This window comes from Panthera tigris, chromosome B4 (assembly GCF_018350195.1).
Source record: "Panthera tigris isolate Pti1 chromosome B4, P.tigris_Pti1_mat1.1, whole genome shotgun sequence".
In the NCBI taxonomy this organism is placed as follows: domain Eukaryota; kingdom Metazoa; phylum Chordata; class Mammalia; order Carnivora; family Felidae; genus Panthera; species Panthera tigris.
The window spans coordinates 38,483,031-38,501,717 of NC_056666.1; the positions used below are offsets into that span (position 1 = coordinate 38,483,031).

Here is an 18,687-nt window from a genome sequence, read left to right on the forward strand (position 1 = left end):
TTGGAAAACAGAGAGACTGTTTGCTCTTCTCGGAGGGCTTCCCAGACAGTGGTGGGTGCAAACTCCCCTTTCCAGTGTGAACGAGAGGGCTGGTGCCATTTCCCTCCCCTGTCCCACAGCATAAACTAACTTCAGTAACAGCACAGTGCCAACAGTGGTGACCTAAACCGCTTACACCAAGCTCCACTCCCATGCACTCTGCAGGTGCTTCTTTACTACGGCAAGTGTGCCTGAGAACCAGAGTAGTGGGCCCCTCCCCCAGAAGGCCAGCATAAACACCCCCCACCCCACCAAGTCTACTGACCACAGTGTGCTGCAAAGCCCTAGCTTTAGCGGAAATAGGATCTGGTCTCTTTTAACAAGGAGACCAGAGCACACCCAGTTAAAATTTGCCACACTCTGGTCAAGGTCCAAACACTGTCTACTGTAGACAAGGAGAGCCTCTGCAGATGACTAGTCTGAAGGATAGAGTAACTAAGACACAGAAGCAGAGTGCACACAGCACACACCAGAGAAACTCCCTGAAGCACAAGGACCTGGACACTATGTGACCTCTTCTTCAAAAAGCCTCAGGAACAGGAAACATAACAGGCTTCCCTAACACAGAGAATAAGACATAGACCTAGACAAAATGCGAAGATAGAAGAACTCATCCCAAAAGAAAGAACAAGAAAAAGTCATGGTCAGGTATCTAATCGAAACAGATGTAAGTAATATGCCTGATTCAGAATTTAAAGCAACAATCATAAAGATACTAGCTGGGCTTGAGAAAAGCATGGAAGACACCAGGGAGTTGCTTACTGCAGAGATAAGATCTAAAAACTAGTCAGGCCAAAATAAAAATGCCAAGATGCAAAACTGGTAGGATGTAATGAGCACAAGGATAGAAGAAGGAGGGGAATGGATAAGTAATGCAGAACGATCAAATTATCAGGGTGTCTGGGTGGCTCAGTCAGTTGAATATCTGGCTCTTGATTTCAGCTCAGGTCATGATCCAAGGGTCATGGGATCAAGCCCCACATAGGGTTCCACACTGAGCGTGCAGCCTGTTTAAGATTCTCTCCCTGTCTCCTCTACCTCTTTCCCTGGCGTGTGCTCTCTGTCTCTCAAATAAAAGAAAAAAGAATTTAAAAACAAGATAAAATTATGGAAAATAATGAAGCAGAAAAGAAGAGGGAAAGAAATATATTGGATCATGAATGTAGACTCAGAGAACTCAGCAACTTCATAAAGTATAACATTCATATCATAGGAGTCCCAGAAGAAAAGAGGGAAAGGGGGGTAGAAGGTTTATGTGAACAAATTACAGCTGAAAAATTCCCTCATCTAGGGAAGGAAATAGACATCCAACTCCAGGAGGCACAGAGAATTTGAATCTAAATCAACAAAAGCAGGCCAACACCAATACATATCGTAGTAAAATTTGCAAAATACAGAGATGAGGGAAACATTTTAAAAGCAGCAAGGGAAAAGAAATCCCTAGTTTACAAGAGAAGACAAACAAGGTTAGCAGCAGACCTCTCCACAGAAACTGGGCAGTCCAGAAGGGAGTGGCATGATATATTCAACATGCTAAATGGGAAAAATATGCAGCCAAGAATATTCTATCCAGCAAGGTTGTCATTCAGAAGAGAAGGAGAGATAAAGAGTTTCTCAAACAAAAACTAAAAGAGTTCATGACCACTATATTAGCCCTCCAAGAAATATTGAAGGGGACTCTTTGAGTGGGAAAGAAACACCAAAAGCAAAAAAGTCTAGAAAAAACAAACAAACAGAAAATCTCCAGAAACAATGACTTAACAAGTAAATCAATGGCACTATTCATATCTATCAACAATCACTCTGAATGTAAATAGACTAAATGCAAAAGACACAGGGTGTCAGAACGGATTAAAAAAAAAAAACAAAACAAGACCCATCGGGGTGCCTGGGTGGCTCAGTCAGTTAAGCGTCCAACTTCAGCACTTCAGCTCAGGCCACGATCTCATGGTTCATGAGTTCGAGCCCCACATGGGGCTCTGTGCTGACAGCTCAGAGTTGGAGCCTGCTTCAGATTCTATGTCTCCCTCTCTCTCTGCCCCTCTCTCATTCATGCTCTGTCTCTCCGTGTCTCTCAAAAATAAATAAACATTAAAAACAAAAACAAAAACAAGACCCATCTATATGCTGCCAACAAGAGACTCATTTTAGACCTAAAGACACCTCCAAATTGAAAGTGAAGGGATAGAGAATCATTTATCATGCTAAAGGACATTAAAGAAAGCCAGAGTAGCCATACTTCCATCAGACAAATGACATTTTTTTTAAATGTTTATTTACTTATTTTGAAAGAGAATGAGTGTGAGCAGGGAAGGGGCACAGAGAGAGGGAGAGAGAGAATCCCAAGCAGGCCCTGTGCTACCAGAGCAGAGCCCAAGGCAGGGTTCAATCTCACGAACTGCAACATCATGACCTGAGCCAAAACCAAGAGTTGGATGCTTAACCAATTGAGCCACCCAGGCATCCAGGCAAACTAGATTTTAAACCAAAGACTTTAACGAGAAATGAAGAAGGGCAGTATATCATAATAAAGGGGTTTATCCAACAAGAAGATCTGACAATTGTAAATACTTATACCCCCACTTGAAAGCACCCAAATACATAAAATAATTAATAACAAACATAAAGGAACTCTGATAATAATACAGTAATAGCAGGGGAATCTGACACCCCACTCACAGCAATGGACACATAATCTAAGCAGAAAATCAACAAGGAAACAATAGTTTTGAATGACATACTGGACCAAATGGACTTAACAGATATATTCAGAACATTTCATCCTAAAGCAGCAGAATACACATTCTTTTTGAGTGCACATGGGACATTCTCCAGGATAGATCACATACTGGGTCACAAATCAGCCCTCAATAAGTACAAAAAGATCGAGATCATACCATGCATATTTTCCAACAACAATGCTATGAAACTTGAAGTCAACCACAAGAAAAAATTTGGAAAGACCACAAATACATGGAAGCTAAATAACATCCTACAAAAACAAACTAATGGGTTAATCAGAAAATTAAGTACAAAATTTAAAAAAATACATGGAAACAAATGAAAATGAAAACATAACCATCCAAAACATTTGGGATGCAGCAAAAGTGGTCCAAAGAGGGAAGTATATAGCAATACACGTCTAACTCAATAAACAAGAAAAATCTCAAATACACAACCCAACCTTACATCTAAAGGAGCTAGAAAAAGAACAACAAATGTAGCCTAAAGCCAGCAGAAAAAGAGACATAGTAAAGATTAGAATAGGAATAAATGATAGAGACACAAACAAAAAAACCCAAGAAGAACAAATCAATGAAACCAGGAGCTGTTTCTTTGAAAGAAGTAATAAAATTGATAAACTTCTAGGCAGACTTATCAAAAATAAAAGAGAAACGACCCAAATAAATATAATCACAAATGAGAGAGGAGAGATCACAACTAACACCACAGATATACAAACAATTAAAGGAGAATATTATGAAAAATTATATGCTAACAAACTGGGTAGAAGAAATGGATAAATTCCTAGAAACATATAAACTACCAAAATTGAAACAGGAAGAAATAGAATATTTGAACAACTAATAACCAGTAAAGAAATTGAATCTGTAATAAAAAATCTCCCAACCAACAAAAGTCCAGGACCAGATGGCCTCCCAGGAGAATTCTACCAAACATTAAGTGATTAGTTAATACCTATTCTTCTCAAACTGTTCCAAAAAAGAGAAATGAAAGGAAAACTTCCAAACTCACTCTATGAGGCCAGCATTACATTGATTCCAAAACCAGACAAAGATCCCACTAGAAGAGAAAATTACTGGCCAATGTCCTTGATGAACATACATGCGAAAATTCTTAACAAAACACTAACAAATCGAATCCAACAGTACATTAAAGGAATCATTCACCAGGATCAAGTAACATTTATCCCTGGGCTGCAAGGAGGTTCAGTATTTGCAAGTCAATCAACATGACACACCAAATTAATAAAGAAAGGCTAAGAACCGTGTGATTCTGTCAATAGATGCAGAAAAAGCATTTGACAAAGTACAGCATCCATCCTTGATAAAAACCTTCAACAAAGTAGGGATAGAGGGAACATACCTCAACATCATAAAGTCCATATATGAATGACCCATAGCTAATATCATCCTCACTGGGGCAAAACTGAGAGCTTTTTCTCTACAGTCAGAAACAAGATAAGGATGTCTGCTCTCACCATTGTTATTCAACATAGTACTGGAAGTCCTAGCCTCAGAAATCAGACAATAAAAAGAAACAAAAGGTATCCAAATCAGCAAGGAAAAAGCTGAACTTTCACGATTTACAGATGACATAATACTCTATGTAGAAAACCTGAAAGACTCCAAAAAATTGCTAGAACTTGATATATGAAGTTCTATATGGTATCAGTAAAGTCTCAGGATACAACATCAAGGCACAGAAATCGGTTGCATCTCTATACACCAATAATTAAGCAGCAGAAAGAGAAATCAAGGAATCGATCCCATTTACAATTACACCAAAAACCATAAGATACCTAGAAATAAACCTAACCAAATTGGTAAAGAGACCTGTACTCTGAAAACTATAGAATGCTTATGAAAGACACCGAAGAGGACACAAAGAAATGAAAAACATTCCATTCTCATGGGTTGGAAGAACAAATATTGTTAAAATTTCTATACTACCCAAAGCAATCTACACATTTAATGCAATACCTATCAAAACACCACCAGCATTTTTCACAGAGCTAAAACAAACAATCCTAAAATTTGTATGGAATCACAAAAGACCCCAAATAGCCAAAGCAATCTTGAAAAAGAAAAGTAAAGCTGGAGGCATCACAATTCTGGACTTCAAATTATCTTACAAAGTTATAGTGAGCAAAACAGTATGGTACTGGCACAAAAACAGACAAATAGGACAATGGAACAGAATAGAAAACCCAGAAATGGGCCCCAACTATATGGTCAACTAATCTTCGACAAAGCAGGAAAGAATATCCAATGGAAAAAAGACAATCTTTTCAACAAATGGTGTGGGAAAACTGGACAGCTACATGCAGAAGAATTACACTGGACCACTTTCTTACACCATACACAAAAATAAATTCAAAATGGATGAAATACCTAAATGTGAGATAAGAAACCATCAAAATCCTAGAGGAGAACACAGGAAGCAATCTCTTTGACATTGGCTTTAGCAACTTCTTACTAGACACATCCCCTGAGGCAAGGGAAACAAAAGCAAACATGAACTATCAGGACTTCATCAAGATAAAAAGCTTCTGCACAGTGAAGGAAACAATCAATAAAATTAAAAGGCAACCTTCAGAATATTTGCAAATGACATATCTGATAAAGGGTTAGTTTCCAAAATCTATAAAGAATTTATCAAACTCAGCACCCAGAAAACAAACAATCCAGTTAAGAAATAGGCAGAAGACATGAACAGGTATTTTTCCAAATAAGACATCCAGTGGCTAACAGACATATGAAAGTATCATCAGACTCAATATCACTCATCATCAGGGAAATACAAATCAAAACTACGGTGAGCTACCACCTCACACTCCTCGGAATGGCTAAATTTAACAACACGGGAAACAACAGATGTTGGTGAGGATGTGGAGAAAGGGGACCCCTCTTGGACTGTTGGTGGGAATGCAAACTGGTGTAGCCACCCTGGAAAACAGTATGGAGGTTCCTCAAAAAATTAAAAATAGAACTATCCTATGACCCAGCAATTGCATTACTAGGTATTTGCCCAAAGGATACTAATTTGAAGGGACAGACACATGCACCCCAATGTTTACAGCAGCATTTTCAATAATCGCCAAATTAATGGAAAGAGCCAAATGACCATCGACTGATGAATGAGAAGATGTGATGTGCATATAAACAAACAAACATATGTAGATACATACACACACACACAATGGAATATTACTCAGTAATAAAAAAAATGGTATCTTGCAATTTACAGTAACATGGATAGAGCCAGGGTGTATTATGCTAGGCAAAATAAGTCAGTCAGAGAAAGACAAATACCATACGATTTCACTTACATATGGAATTTAAGAAACAAAACAGATGATGATAGGGGGAAAAAAGAGAGAGAGAGGCAAACCATAAAACAGACCCTCAACAACAGAGAAACAAACTGAGGGAAGGTGAGCAGTGGATGGGTTAAATGGGTGATGGGTATTAAGGAGGGCATTTGTTGTGATAAGCCCTGGGTGTAAGTGATTAATCACTGAATTCTACTCCTAAAACTAACATTACACTATATGTTAACTAACTGGAATTTAAATAAAAACTTGAGGGATGCCTGTTTCATTCTTAGGTTAAGCACCTGACTCTTGGTTTCTGCTCAGGTGACGATCTCACAGATTCATGAGTTTGAGCCCCATGTCCAGCTCTGCCCTAGCAGTAGGGAGCCTACTTGGGATTCTCTGTCTCTCCCTCTCTCTCTGCCCCTCCCCCACTCACGCTGCCTCTGTCTCTCTCAAAAAATAGACGTAAAAACAAAACAAAACAAAACCAAACCTTGAAACTAAAAACAAAAACAAAAAACAAAGTAAAAAACAGAATCATAGAGTTAGCAGTACAAAGGAGATTAAAGAAACACCCAAGACCTCCTGAGCATCAGTTCTTCCCTAAACTGCCAACGCGGATGGCTTCATTTTCATATATGGACAGTTGCTCCTTCTCTCCTCTATTGTGAAAGCTTAATTTGGTTGCTTTACTTCTCAGACATTATGGCTTTTTCCCAAGAGTTAGTTCATAAGACTAAGTCTTATAGTTTCCTACAATAAGTTACTCCTCCAAAGGAAGGGCTATTCTGTATAATGAGGCTCAAAGAGTAAGCCAAGTTTAAATTAATAACTTTACAATACATTAACCATAGTAATAATGGACCTAGATTAGAACACATTTATAGGCAATAAGAGGAATGTGAGCAAGCTGTCTGTCGTGGAGTAGGCAATTAATAAATGCTAGCTGAACAAATTAGTTCAGCTACCATGCCAATGTTCAGTTTTTAATTGGCAGGATTGATGCTTCTGGCACACCAGGCTATGAAGAAAAGAAGCTAGTATAAACCGGAAAAGCATTTTATAAATTTTCAAGTGCAGTGGGTATGCTGGTCGAATCTGTCTATAATGCTATCTATCCAAAGAGACTATATGGAACCTGGGAATAGTCAATCTGGGTCATCAAATAGAAAGGCTATGTGGAAAAGTAATTTAACATCAAAATCCCAGTCTATAGGAGAAAAATAATGCCATCTTCCAGACCAGTTAAAAGCTTTCTGATAAGTTTATTACATTGAATAAAATATTACAGTGAACAAAATGCTAACAAAATATTAGTATAAACACAGTATCTTCAGAAAAATCATATTTGGTAATGAAAACTTTCTTGTCTCTAAGACAAGAAATCTTCTTGTCTAAGAAGAAGATCCAAAGATCCAAAGCCTGCTATTAAAAGCTTAAAAACAAGGTGGAGCTTTTGGAATGACACAGTAAGGAGTTCAGTGGGCCTTCCCAGCAAAATTGCATTTTAGTTGGTGAGCATCATTTTAAAAACCAAAGCAAACAAACAAAAACATGTAAAGTCTCTAAGGGCATATAGCAAATGGAGAAACATTTATTCAGAAAAAATCTACTAAATCTCAGAACAGGTGAGAGTGTGGCATTTGAGCCAAGATCTGTTCCATTACCCCATTCCTCCAGCACTCTGTTACAGAAGCTCTACCTCAGGTCTGTGCAGAGAAGAAGACAGGGGTTCCCTTTCCCTCCATATCCTAGTCCTGGGCTAGTTTCATCCTGGAAGGGGCAGGCTGTTGGTGTTTCTCATCCCCTTCAGCCTAGAGGTTCTGGGCAGGCCATAGATGGGACGGACCTCCTGGTTCCTCCACCCAGTCCTAGCTCATGTGGTGGAAACTCTACTCCAGGTGCAGTAGATTAGAGATACTGAGCCCTGATTGCTACCCCTCTAGTTTACTCATAAAGTGGAAGTTCCATGTCAGAAGGAGTAAGTCAAGAAGACCCAGGGCTACCAACACCCCTTCCACCCAAAGACCGGGTATCAATCACTATGGGAAAAGCCACTCCCACCCCAAGCCACAGGTATAGTGGCAACAGGGTTCTACTGAGGGGGAAAGGCACACTGTAGGGACAAAGAGCTCCATGTCTCTGAGGGGACTGACTTTATTTGGAACAGAAAATAGAGAACCTCATGCCAAAGAGCGTTATTGAAAATAACGGAAATATCCAGGAAAAGCAATGAAGAGGCCCAAAGCTCCGATACAAGCCAAATGGTAGAGCATACAGAAGTTTAATATAGAGAAACAGGGATAACTAAGGAAAGCCCTCCTGGGATTACAGTTAACCATGATAGTCAGGAAGGCTGTGTACAAGCACCAGGCTGTACCTACCCAGGAATGATCAGAGCAGGTCATGGGACAGACTTGAAAACATTTCCTAAGCTGCATATGGAGGGATCAACACAGAGTGGAAACCTCCACTGGCACAAGAGGCTTAAACACAACCTCTGACCAAACATCGAACAACTGTCCTTTTTCCACTTAATCCTTTTATTAAAAAACAATAAATCAGTATCTATGTTGGTGGGTCTATTTCTGGATTCTGATCTATTCTAATAATCATTTTCTCTATCTTACTGCTAATACTACAGTTTTGATGACTGTAGTTTCACAATGAATCTTTAAATCAGGTAGTGTTAGTGTTCCAAATTTGTTCTTTTTCAAAATTGCTTAGCTCTACTAGGTCCTTTCAATTTTGATTGGGATGGTGTAGTATGTGACCCATTTGGAGATAATTGCCATCTTAATAATGTTGAGAATTTCAACCCATGAATGAGGCACATCTCTTTCTTTCTTTAACATTTATGTATTTATTTTGAAAGAGAGAGCGTGAACAGGGGAGAGGCAGAGAGAGAGCAAGAGAACTCTGCAGGCTCTGCACTGTCAGCACAGAGCCCAAGGCGGGGCTCAATCTGACAAACTGTAAGATCCTGACCTGAGCTGAAATCAAGAGTCTGATATTTAACAGACTGGGCCACCTGGGCGCCCTGAGGCATATCTATTGACTTGTTTTAGGTCTTCTTTACCTTTTTTTCAGTAATGTTTTATAGTTCTCAGTGTATAGGGTTTGCACATCATTTATGCAATCTTCATGCCTAAGTATTCCACATTTTTTGTTATTGTAAATGGAATTGCATTTAAAATTTCAATTACTGGTTGAATGTTGCTTATATATAGAGGTACATTATTTTTTGTACATGGATCCTATACTCAGCATCCTTACTAAACCTTCTTATTACTTCTAGGTTTTTGGACATTCCATCAGATCTTCTATACAGGCATTTCTAGAGATAGAGAGATACAGATTGCCTTACTTTGTTTTAGCATATAGATGACTGCTATTTCTCATGCCTTCTTTTTCTTGCCTTATTGCAGTGATTATAATCTCCAGCGCATATTCAATGATGAATAAAGAATGGGCATCATTTGTTCCTGATCTAAGTGAGAAAGTATTCAGTCTTTCACTCTTAAGTTTGATATTAGACACAGGTTTTTGTAGATGCCCCTTATGTCAGGGGTTCCCACAATCACCCTCAGGCTCATAGGAGAAGGACTCACAGGACTCAGAAGTTGTTCTATTCATGGTTACAGTTTATTACAGTAAAAGTATACAGAGTCAAATAAGCAAAAGGGAAAAGTGCATGAAGTCCAGAGGAAAATGTATAAGCTTCCAAGTGTCCCCTCCCAATGGAGTCACATAGGACACACTTAATTCTCCCAGCAACCATATGTGAAAACAAGTACAAAGGGTTGCCAACCAGGGATGTTCACCTGAGCCTACATGTCCAGAGTTTTTACTAGGAGTTAGTCACGTAAGCATTTAGCACTCTATGTGACTGACCTCAGCTACGGACATTCCAGACCTCTAGAGAGAAAGCAAATGTTCACCATAAATCACACTGCCAGTATAAACTATCTAGATAAATTGGGATAGCATGGCTCAAGATCTCAGGCATGCAAATATACTCATCAGACAAACTATTTTAAGAGCCCAGGCCTTTCTTGAGAATGTACACAGTTTGAGCACCCCAGGCCTGTTGAGTTAGCCCTTTTCTGCCCATCCGTTATCAGGTTGAACAAGTTGTCTTCTACTCCCGGGTTGGAGTTTTTATCAGGGATACTGGATTTTGCCAAATGCTTTTTCCGAATACATTGAAATGATCATATGTTTTTTTTTATTTTAGTTTGTTTATATGGTGAGTTACATTGATTGCTGTTCAAATATTAAACCAACCTTCCATTTTGAGGATAAACACCATTTTGTAATTATGCATCAGTCTTCTTATATGTTAGACTCAATTTGCTAAAATTTTTCTTAAAATTTTTGTATCCGTGTTCATTAGCTGCTTATCATGTCTTTGGTTTTGGTATCAGGGTAATGCCAGCTTCATAGAATGAGTTGTGAAGTATAACCTTCTCTTCAATTTTCTGAAAGCTTGTGCAGAATTAGTATTGTTTCTTCCTTAAATATTTGTTAGAATTTACCAGAGAAACCATCTGGGCTTGGAGTTTTCTTTGTGGGTAGGCCTTTTCCATAAATTTGAACTCTTGAATAGATTTTAGGTTATTCATGTTATTTCTTCTTCAGTGAGCTCTGGTAGTTTGTGTCTTTAACGTTAAATTGTTCATAACATTCCCTCACTACCCTTTAATGTTTGTAGAATATGTAGTGATGTCACCTCTCTTAATATTGATAACTTGTATTCTTTTTCTCCTGATCTGTCTGGCTAGAAGTTTATCAATTTTATTTATGCTCCTCAAAAAAAAAAACAAAAAAACAAAAAAACAAAAACAGCAACAACAACAAAAAAACCAGCTTATGCATTCATTGATTTTTCTGTTTTCATTTCAGTGATTTCCACTCTAAATTTTATTTCCTTGCTCCAGCTTGAGTTTAATTTGCTCTTTTTCTAGTTTCTTAAGGAGGAAGCTATGGTCATGGATTTGTGACATTTCTTTCCAATACAGGCATCAATTTAGCTATAAATTTCCCTTTCAGTACTGTTGTAGCAGCTTATCACAAGTTTGATCTGTTACCTTCATACTTTCTACCTCTTTGACCGATACGTTAAAGTGCTATTTACTTACCAGACGCTTGTGGGTTTTACAGATCTTTCTTTTACTGAATTCTAATTTAATTTCATTTTGATCAGATAGCATACTTTATATGACTTGAATTCTTTTAAATGTACTGAGACTTATTTTACAGTCCAGAATGTGGTCTATCTTGTGAAATGTTCCCTGTATAGTTGAAAAAAAAAAAAAAGTGTATTCAGTTATTGTTGAGTGTAATGGTCTATAAATGTGAATTAGGTCAAGTTGATTGACTGACGGTATTGTTCAAGTCTTCTATACCTTTTCTCATTTTTATCTACTTATTCTGGCAATTATTGAGAGAGGAGTAGTAAAGTCTCCAACGATAATGGGATTTGTCTATTTCTCCCTACAGTTCTATTAGTTTTGGTTCATGTATTTTGGAGCTCTATTATCAGGTATATAAATGTTTAGGGTTGTTACTGATTAACTGACCTCTGTATCATAGGAAATGACGTTCTTTACTCTAATATCATCGTCTTTGAAACCCACTTTAATATACTACTCAAGCTTTCTCTTGACTGCTGTCAGCACCACAGATCTCTCTCCATTCAGTTTTATCCTACTTGCATCTTTATATTCAAAGTGTGTTTCTTGTAGACAGCTTAGAGTTGGGTCTTACTTTTTACTCTAATCTGACAATCTGTGCTCTAATTGAAGTGTTTACAGCATTTACTATGGTATGATTATTGATACTAGGTTTAAGTTTATCATCTCGCCATTTGCTTTTTACTTGTTCCTTTTGTTCTTTATTCCCTTTTCATCTTTTTCTATCTTCTTTTGGATTCAGTACACTTTTAGGATTCCATTTTATCTCCACTGGTGGATTAACTAGAACTCTTTGCTATACACACCTTTTCATTTCCTCCCTTTCCATTCACTGTAAAATCCACTCTAATTTAGTTTCTCTAGCTTCTGGCCCAATACCTCCCGCCACCATCACAAACAAGCAAACAAACGTACTGGACTTGCTAGGATTTCCAATCCTAGCTTCATGTTGCTAAACCCTATGCTCTTTTATCAGTCCTCATCTTACTTGACCTCTCTGTAACATTCCACAGCTTACCCTCTGTCCTGAATTACTCTTTTCTTGATTTCCATGAAATCATACTTTCTAGATTGTCTTACGTTTTTTGCCACAAAATCTATCGCCTGCAACTTTTAGGTTCTGTGGGCTCACTCAGTCCTAGCCCCTTTTCTTGTCCTTCTCAGCAACTTCAAAACATGATCAGTCCTCAAGAATCATGAAGTAGTTCACAGGCATTTTCAGAGGAAAAATTAAAGAAATTTGCTCATATACATTTTGTAAAGTTGAAATGTATGAGTAATACTGATTTTCATGGGTTTCTTTAAAGTTACCAACTTGCTATGTCAGTATGTTCAGTCTCTGCTGATCAGTGCGTATCAGCTAGTGTTCAGCAAATATGGTGGTGTAGAACCAAGTGAACTTTCACCTCATCTTCAAACAAAGCCTCAAATCAATTTACTTTGTTGACAGGGTAGAGAAGAGACCAAAACTAGAGGCATTCCTCAGCTAAAACGGTAAGGTCTTAATATTCCTAAGAAGCTGTTAGCCCAAATTTAATGCCCAATTTAATTGTGGGGAAAAAAAAAAAAAAAAAACAGCTATTGACAAAATTTCTTTATTATAGGACTCTGCTGGAAGTCACATAATATCAATGGCACATGATATGAGAGAGCAATTATTATCACATGAGTGTTTCAGCATATATTTTGTTTTAAAACTGAACAAACTACTTGTGGAAAAACACAAATCGGTCCGTGTAGTATATGTACTCTGTAATGAGGTAGAAGTACTCAATAACTTTTTGTTCTGCTTATCAGTGAAAACTCACGGCACAAGGGAAGACAGTTTTCATTTAGACGATGATGCTTTTGTGAGCCGTGACGTGGGCTGGAAAAGGTGCACCCCGCTCAAAATCGACAGAGCATGAGCTATACAAACAACAAGAAAAGGTGTTGCTGCATTACTAAAAGGCGTTTTAGACACATGGAACAATTAGAAGTCAACAATATGCCTCCTGATTGTAACTGAGTGTTGAAGGAAATAATGAAAATTGAGTGTCAGCAAATCTTGACAACTCAGTATGTGCTCTTGGCTGTGTGGAAAGAAATGGCAGTGCTTGCAAAATTACCCTTCCTACTCGAGTGTAAAGGGTGTCAAGGAAAAAAAAGCGCTGACAAGAGTTTCCACAGGGAGAGACGAGATAAAAATATTTCTTTGTGATGCTGATAATACGAATAGCCATTCCTGATTTCCAGAGGGCTGCTTAGCTAAAATACACCCAGCAGCTTAACTAACCTGAACCATTACTTCAAGGCCAAAACATCTCAGTTTTTAATGAGGAGAATAAGATACCAGATTTGCTGGTCACGAAACTATGCTGCAAATGGTTGAATTGCTAAGGTGTGACTCCTTCCCAGAATTGGATGGCTTTCTTCACTCAGCAAAGTGAGAATGATTTTATGCTTGTGGATATATAAGGAACACATCCAAATGTTACAACAAAACACCAACAGATACTTTCCAGAGACTGAAGTACTCAAAGAATGACTAAGAATCCATTTGCTCCTATCTTCCAAACATTTAGGCTGGTTGAAACATTCACCCCTACAGTTACTTAATCTTTTAAGTGTGTCAATTTGGCAACTGATGGAGCATTAGGAATAGTCTTCAGGGAAAAATCTCATGCTTTCTCAGTCTGTGTTTGGTCTTGGCATCCCAAAACATCTGACAGAGCCAGCAAATACCAGTTGCAAATCTTGACAATCTATAACTCTAGCATGGAGTCTCCTAATTTAGTAGAAATACAGGCGGGACAATTCAGAGTGTCTGGATCTAACCTACATCTCAAGCTATCTGTCAACAAGACAGATATATACTTTGTAAGAGGCTGCAAAAATATCATCCTTTTCAATACTGAAAACAATTTTTTAAATACTACTTTCTTGTTTAAAATTGGTGATCTGCATGGGTGTTCAAAGTTTGAGAAACACTGTCCTAGGAGCCTCACTTACTCTCATGACTTTAAAAGCCATCCACATAGATTAAGTCCAAAATGCCATTTCTAGCTCAGTCTTCTCCTCTGAGTTCCGGACCCAACTACCCAATAGCCAATAGCCTCTTTGACTTTCCTGCTTGAGTGCTTCACAGGCACATTAAACCTAGAACAGGCCCAAAACCAAACTCTTGATCTCCACCATAACTTCCACTTTCCCAGTCTCCCCATCTCAGTGAAAAGTATCTCGTTCCTCCCAGCTGCCCATGCCAGAAATCTGTCACTCCTCATCCAAAGCGCAGCATGAACTGATCCACTTCTGTCTCTCTCTGTCCACTACCATCGATTTAGTCCAGATCACCTTCAACTTCACCCTGGACTACACTATAGATCCCCAAGTGGTCTTCCAACAGCCTTTCTGATGCCCCTCTGGATTAATTTTCGATTGTTGAGGGAACAAATTACCATAAACTCAGTGGCTGAAAACAACACAAATTTATTATCTCACACCTATGTTGAAGTCTGACATGGAACTCACTAGGCTAAAATCACCGTGGGCCTGATTCCCTTCTGGAGGCTGTAGGGAAAGCATCTGTTTCCTTGGCGTTTCCTGCTTTTAAAAGCTACCCACAATCCTTGCCTTGTGTCTCCCTTACTTCATCTCCAAAGCCAGCAATGTTGACTGTTCTTCCATAGTAACATCTCTCTCTGGCTTTTTGTCTCCTTCTTCTGCTTTTAAGGATGCTTGTGATTGCACTGGGTCCACCTAGATAATCCAAATAACCAATCTCCCAATCATAAGGTCAGCCGATTAGCAATCTTAATTCCCCTTTGCTATGCAATCTAACATACTTACAACTTCTAGGAATTAGGATGTAGGTATGTTTGGGAGGTCATTATTCTGCCTAACACCCTCCCTAATACATAACTCATGTTCCCCACAGCAGTCAGAATGGTCTTTTTAAAAACACAAATATGATAATGCCACTTCCTATATAAAATCCTTCAATGGCTTCGCACTCCTCTAAGGACAAAATTCAAAATTCTAAACATGTCTGGCTAGTTCCTGCCTACCTACTGGCCTCATCTCCTGGTTCACTGGGTTCCTGCCACACATGGCTTCTCTCTGCCTGAGGCACCAAGTTCCTTTCTGTCTCAGGGTCTCTGCTCACACTATTTCTGTTGTCTAAATAGCCCTCCTGGCCTCCCATCCAACCTTCACCTGGCTGACTCTTGCTCAATCCTTCAGATTGCTGTAAAAGTGACTTTCACAGAGTGGACTTACCCGGTCTCTCAATCTAATATTAGCTCCCTCTATGATACATTGTCGTTGTTGTTGTTGTTTTAAGTTTATTTATTTTTAAGAGAGAGAGAGAGAGAATGAGTCGGGAAGGGACAAGAGAGAGAGGGAGACACAGAATCCCAAGCAGATTCTGCACTGTCTGCACAAAGCCCATCTCTAGGCTTGATCTCAGGAACCGTGAGATCACAATCAGAGCCAATATCAACAGCTAGACGCTTAACTGACTGAGCCACCCAGGCACCCTCACTGTTCTTTTTCTTTCAAAGCTTTTACTGCAGTTGCAGTTAAATGTTACTTGTGTGATTAATTATTGGCTTAATGTCTGCCTCCCTGCACTACACTGCAAGCCCATGAGGGCTGGGGCCTAGTCTGTTTTGTTCACCACTGTAAGTGCGGAGGCATAGAACTGACTGACTTATATTAAGTGCTCAATAAATAGATGAGTGTTATCAGATACTATTTCAAAAACAGACCTAACTCTTAGGGGATGAGTTGCATCAACCAAAGACCTCAACATTCTGCTTGAGAATTTTAGAACAGGTGGGTCATACTCAGCATTTCCCCTCACCCCATCCTTCAAACCTGTTGCAAATGTCTGCCTGCAGCCTGTATACCAAACTCTGAGACGCCAAAAAACATTCGACTCATTTCCTCGGCCATGTGCTGCATGTGCCGTGCCAATCCTGAGGAGGCTGTATCATTTCCCTACTCGTGCTCAGGTGCTGCACCACTAGAAACAAGTTCTAAACACATGAGAGTCTGTGTCACAAAAAGTTCATGATTTTCTGCAGCTCAGGAACCCTTCCTTATCTCAACTCCCTGTGACTTTCCTCACAGGTCCTTTTCTTTTCTTACTTTCTTTTTTTTTAATTTGCACTGTTTATTTATTTTTGAGAGAGACAGAACATGAGTGGGGGAGGTGCAGAGAGAGAGAGGGAGACACAGAATCTGAGGCAGGCTCCAGGCTGTGAGCTGTCAGCATAGAGTCCAATGCGGGACTCGAACTCATGAACTGTGAGATCATGACTTGAGCTGAAGTCAGCTGCTTAACCGATGAGTCACCCAGACACCACTCTTCTTTTTTTTCTTTTCTTTTTAAAATTTATTTATTTTTGCAAGAGAGAGAGAGAGCAAGCAGAGAGAGGCAAAGAGGGGAACAGAGCATCCAAAGCAGGCTCTGTGGTGACAGCAGACAGCCCAATGCAGGGCTTGAACCCACAAACTGTGAGATCATGACCTGAGACAAAGTGAGATACTTAACTGAGCCACCCAGTCGCCTCACACAGGTCCTTTTCTACCCACTTGGAATCCCATATGTTAAGTCCGACTGGCAAGAGTATGTGTTCTGGAGCCAGAAAGTCCTAGATTTAAAACCTGTTTCCGTCCTTATTCAGAAAGTTCACCAAACTTTGAGACTTAGTATCATCACTAAAAAAGTGAGGATAATGATTTAATTCCTACCTCGCATGGGTATTAGATAAACTCAGTGTGCATATACTTTGTTTACCACCGCCTCAGCCACCAAACACTGGCACGTCACACTACTTTCTAAGCTTAACTCAATCCACTACTGGGACGATTACAAAGAATGCCAACATACAGATTATCAGTATATGAACCCATGACTGTCTGTTGATCTAGGAACACATCTTCATAGACACTATGTTCACTATAGAACTTCAATTTCCAGGAACAAATCTTACCTCCATCGTCCCCCAGGCCTGAGGGACGCTGCCTGACTCAGAAGAGATAATACACAGATGTTAGTCACCACCACCCACAACCCCTTCATCCTCATTCTCAAAATGCCCATACTGAGAATCTACTCATCAGGTATGCACTCTTCCCATTTCACTCCATTATCCAAACTGTACCTGTTGTTCTCTTTCACCTTGGTGGTCTATGGTCATTTTGCTCTCCTCACATTCCCATAAGAACACTTCTATAACTTTGACACCTAGCTCAAATGTAACTTACGCTACTAAACCCTCCTAGTCCCCTGTATGCTCTGGTATCACCTTCTCTCCCCCAAACCATATTGCAAGACCCCTAGGAGCAGACTCTGACTTGATCCATGTCTGTAATCCTCCTCCCTAGTGTCTAGAACGTTTTATATGTAGTAGATACTTAGTAAATATTTGTTGAGTGGGTGAAATAATGAATCAATGACTGGTTTCTCTGGTAGTCTGGTTCTGACCTATAGTTGATAGTTGGAACTATCAGAGAGACAACCAGTAGAGGTGTCCATGACCTCGCTCAGGAATAGGCTCAGGACTGAAAATGTACATTTGGCAGGCATATTCACTACAGTAATATCTGAAGCCTTAGAACTCACAAGGAAAAAAAAAAGATGTGCTAAGAGAAAACAAAGGTTAACAGTAAAACATTTCAGGGGTAGAAGAAGGCAGTGCAGTTAAGATTATTATTCAGAAATAAATCACAGAAAGGAAAAGAAATCCAAAGGAGTATACAGTCCCAGGAGAATAAAAAAGACTCCTGAGAAACACCCCTAGTGCATTAATGTTGCAGAAGGAAGAGGCTGGAGGCATAAAGGTCGCTTCTGTATGTGTAGATTTGAAAATTCTTGGTGACCATTAGCCAGTAAGGTGTTAGGGGCAGAGGTGGGGCTGGCAGAGCAGAGGTATGGATAAGAATGACAAAAAGCCTAAGACTATTCTTTCAAGAAGTTTGACAGGAGAAGGAAAGATAAAAATCACAGTGCCAAGTGAGTCTGGTGGCAGCTGTGAACATAAAATAACAGAGAAAAAGACGGTTCAGCAGGTAAAGCACTGCACCAACACACAAATGTTACCACTGCTACCACCTCATAAGACAGGACATGGGCACTAATATAATTCTGTTGCTCACTCACCTGTGTGATCTTGAGAAAATCATTTTCTCCTCCCTTAGCTAACTCATCAGATCCTAACAGTATGAGTAATATGTGGAAAGGAATTATGGAAGAGTTTATCATTGAAAGTAAGGTCTTAATACTGTAATAAATGGGGTTGTAACCTCACAGATGTTTGTCATGTTTCAGTTTCCTTTCTCCGTGTGATGGAGGGAAACTGAAACTCCTTCATATGTAACAGTGGTTACTTATTCCAACCCTGGAAA

The 18,687-nt window shown here is 39.2% G+C and overlaps 1 protein-coding gene across 6 annotated transcripts in view; it reads right to left on the bottom strand.

Moving 5' to 3' along the window:
* PARP11 (poly(ADP-ribose) polymerase family member 11) overlaps window positions 1-18,687 on the bottom strand; it is a 44,707-nt gene that overhangs the window by 22,812 nt on the left and 3,208 nt on the right. For 2 of the 6 annotated variants that reach the window (XM_042991604.1, XM_042991603.1), the window contains exon 1: window positions 13,104-13,120. The exons of 3 other annotated variants lie outside the window; for them this stretch is intronic. Coding sequence is in view for 1 of the 3 variants with exons in the window: in XM_007089663.2 (XP_007089725.1) it covers window positions 13,104-13,127 (24 nt within the window). In the remaining 2 variants the exon portion in view is untranslated. Of the gene's footprint in view, window positions 1-13,103; window positions 13,204-18,687 lie in introns of those variants that run through there. One more of the 6 variants, XM_007089663.2, reaches the window with a different exon arrangement.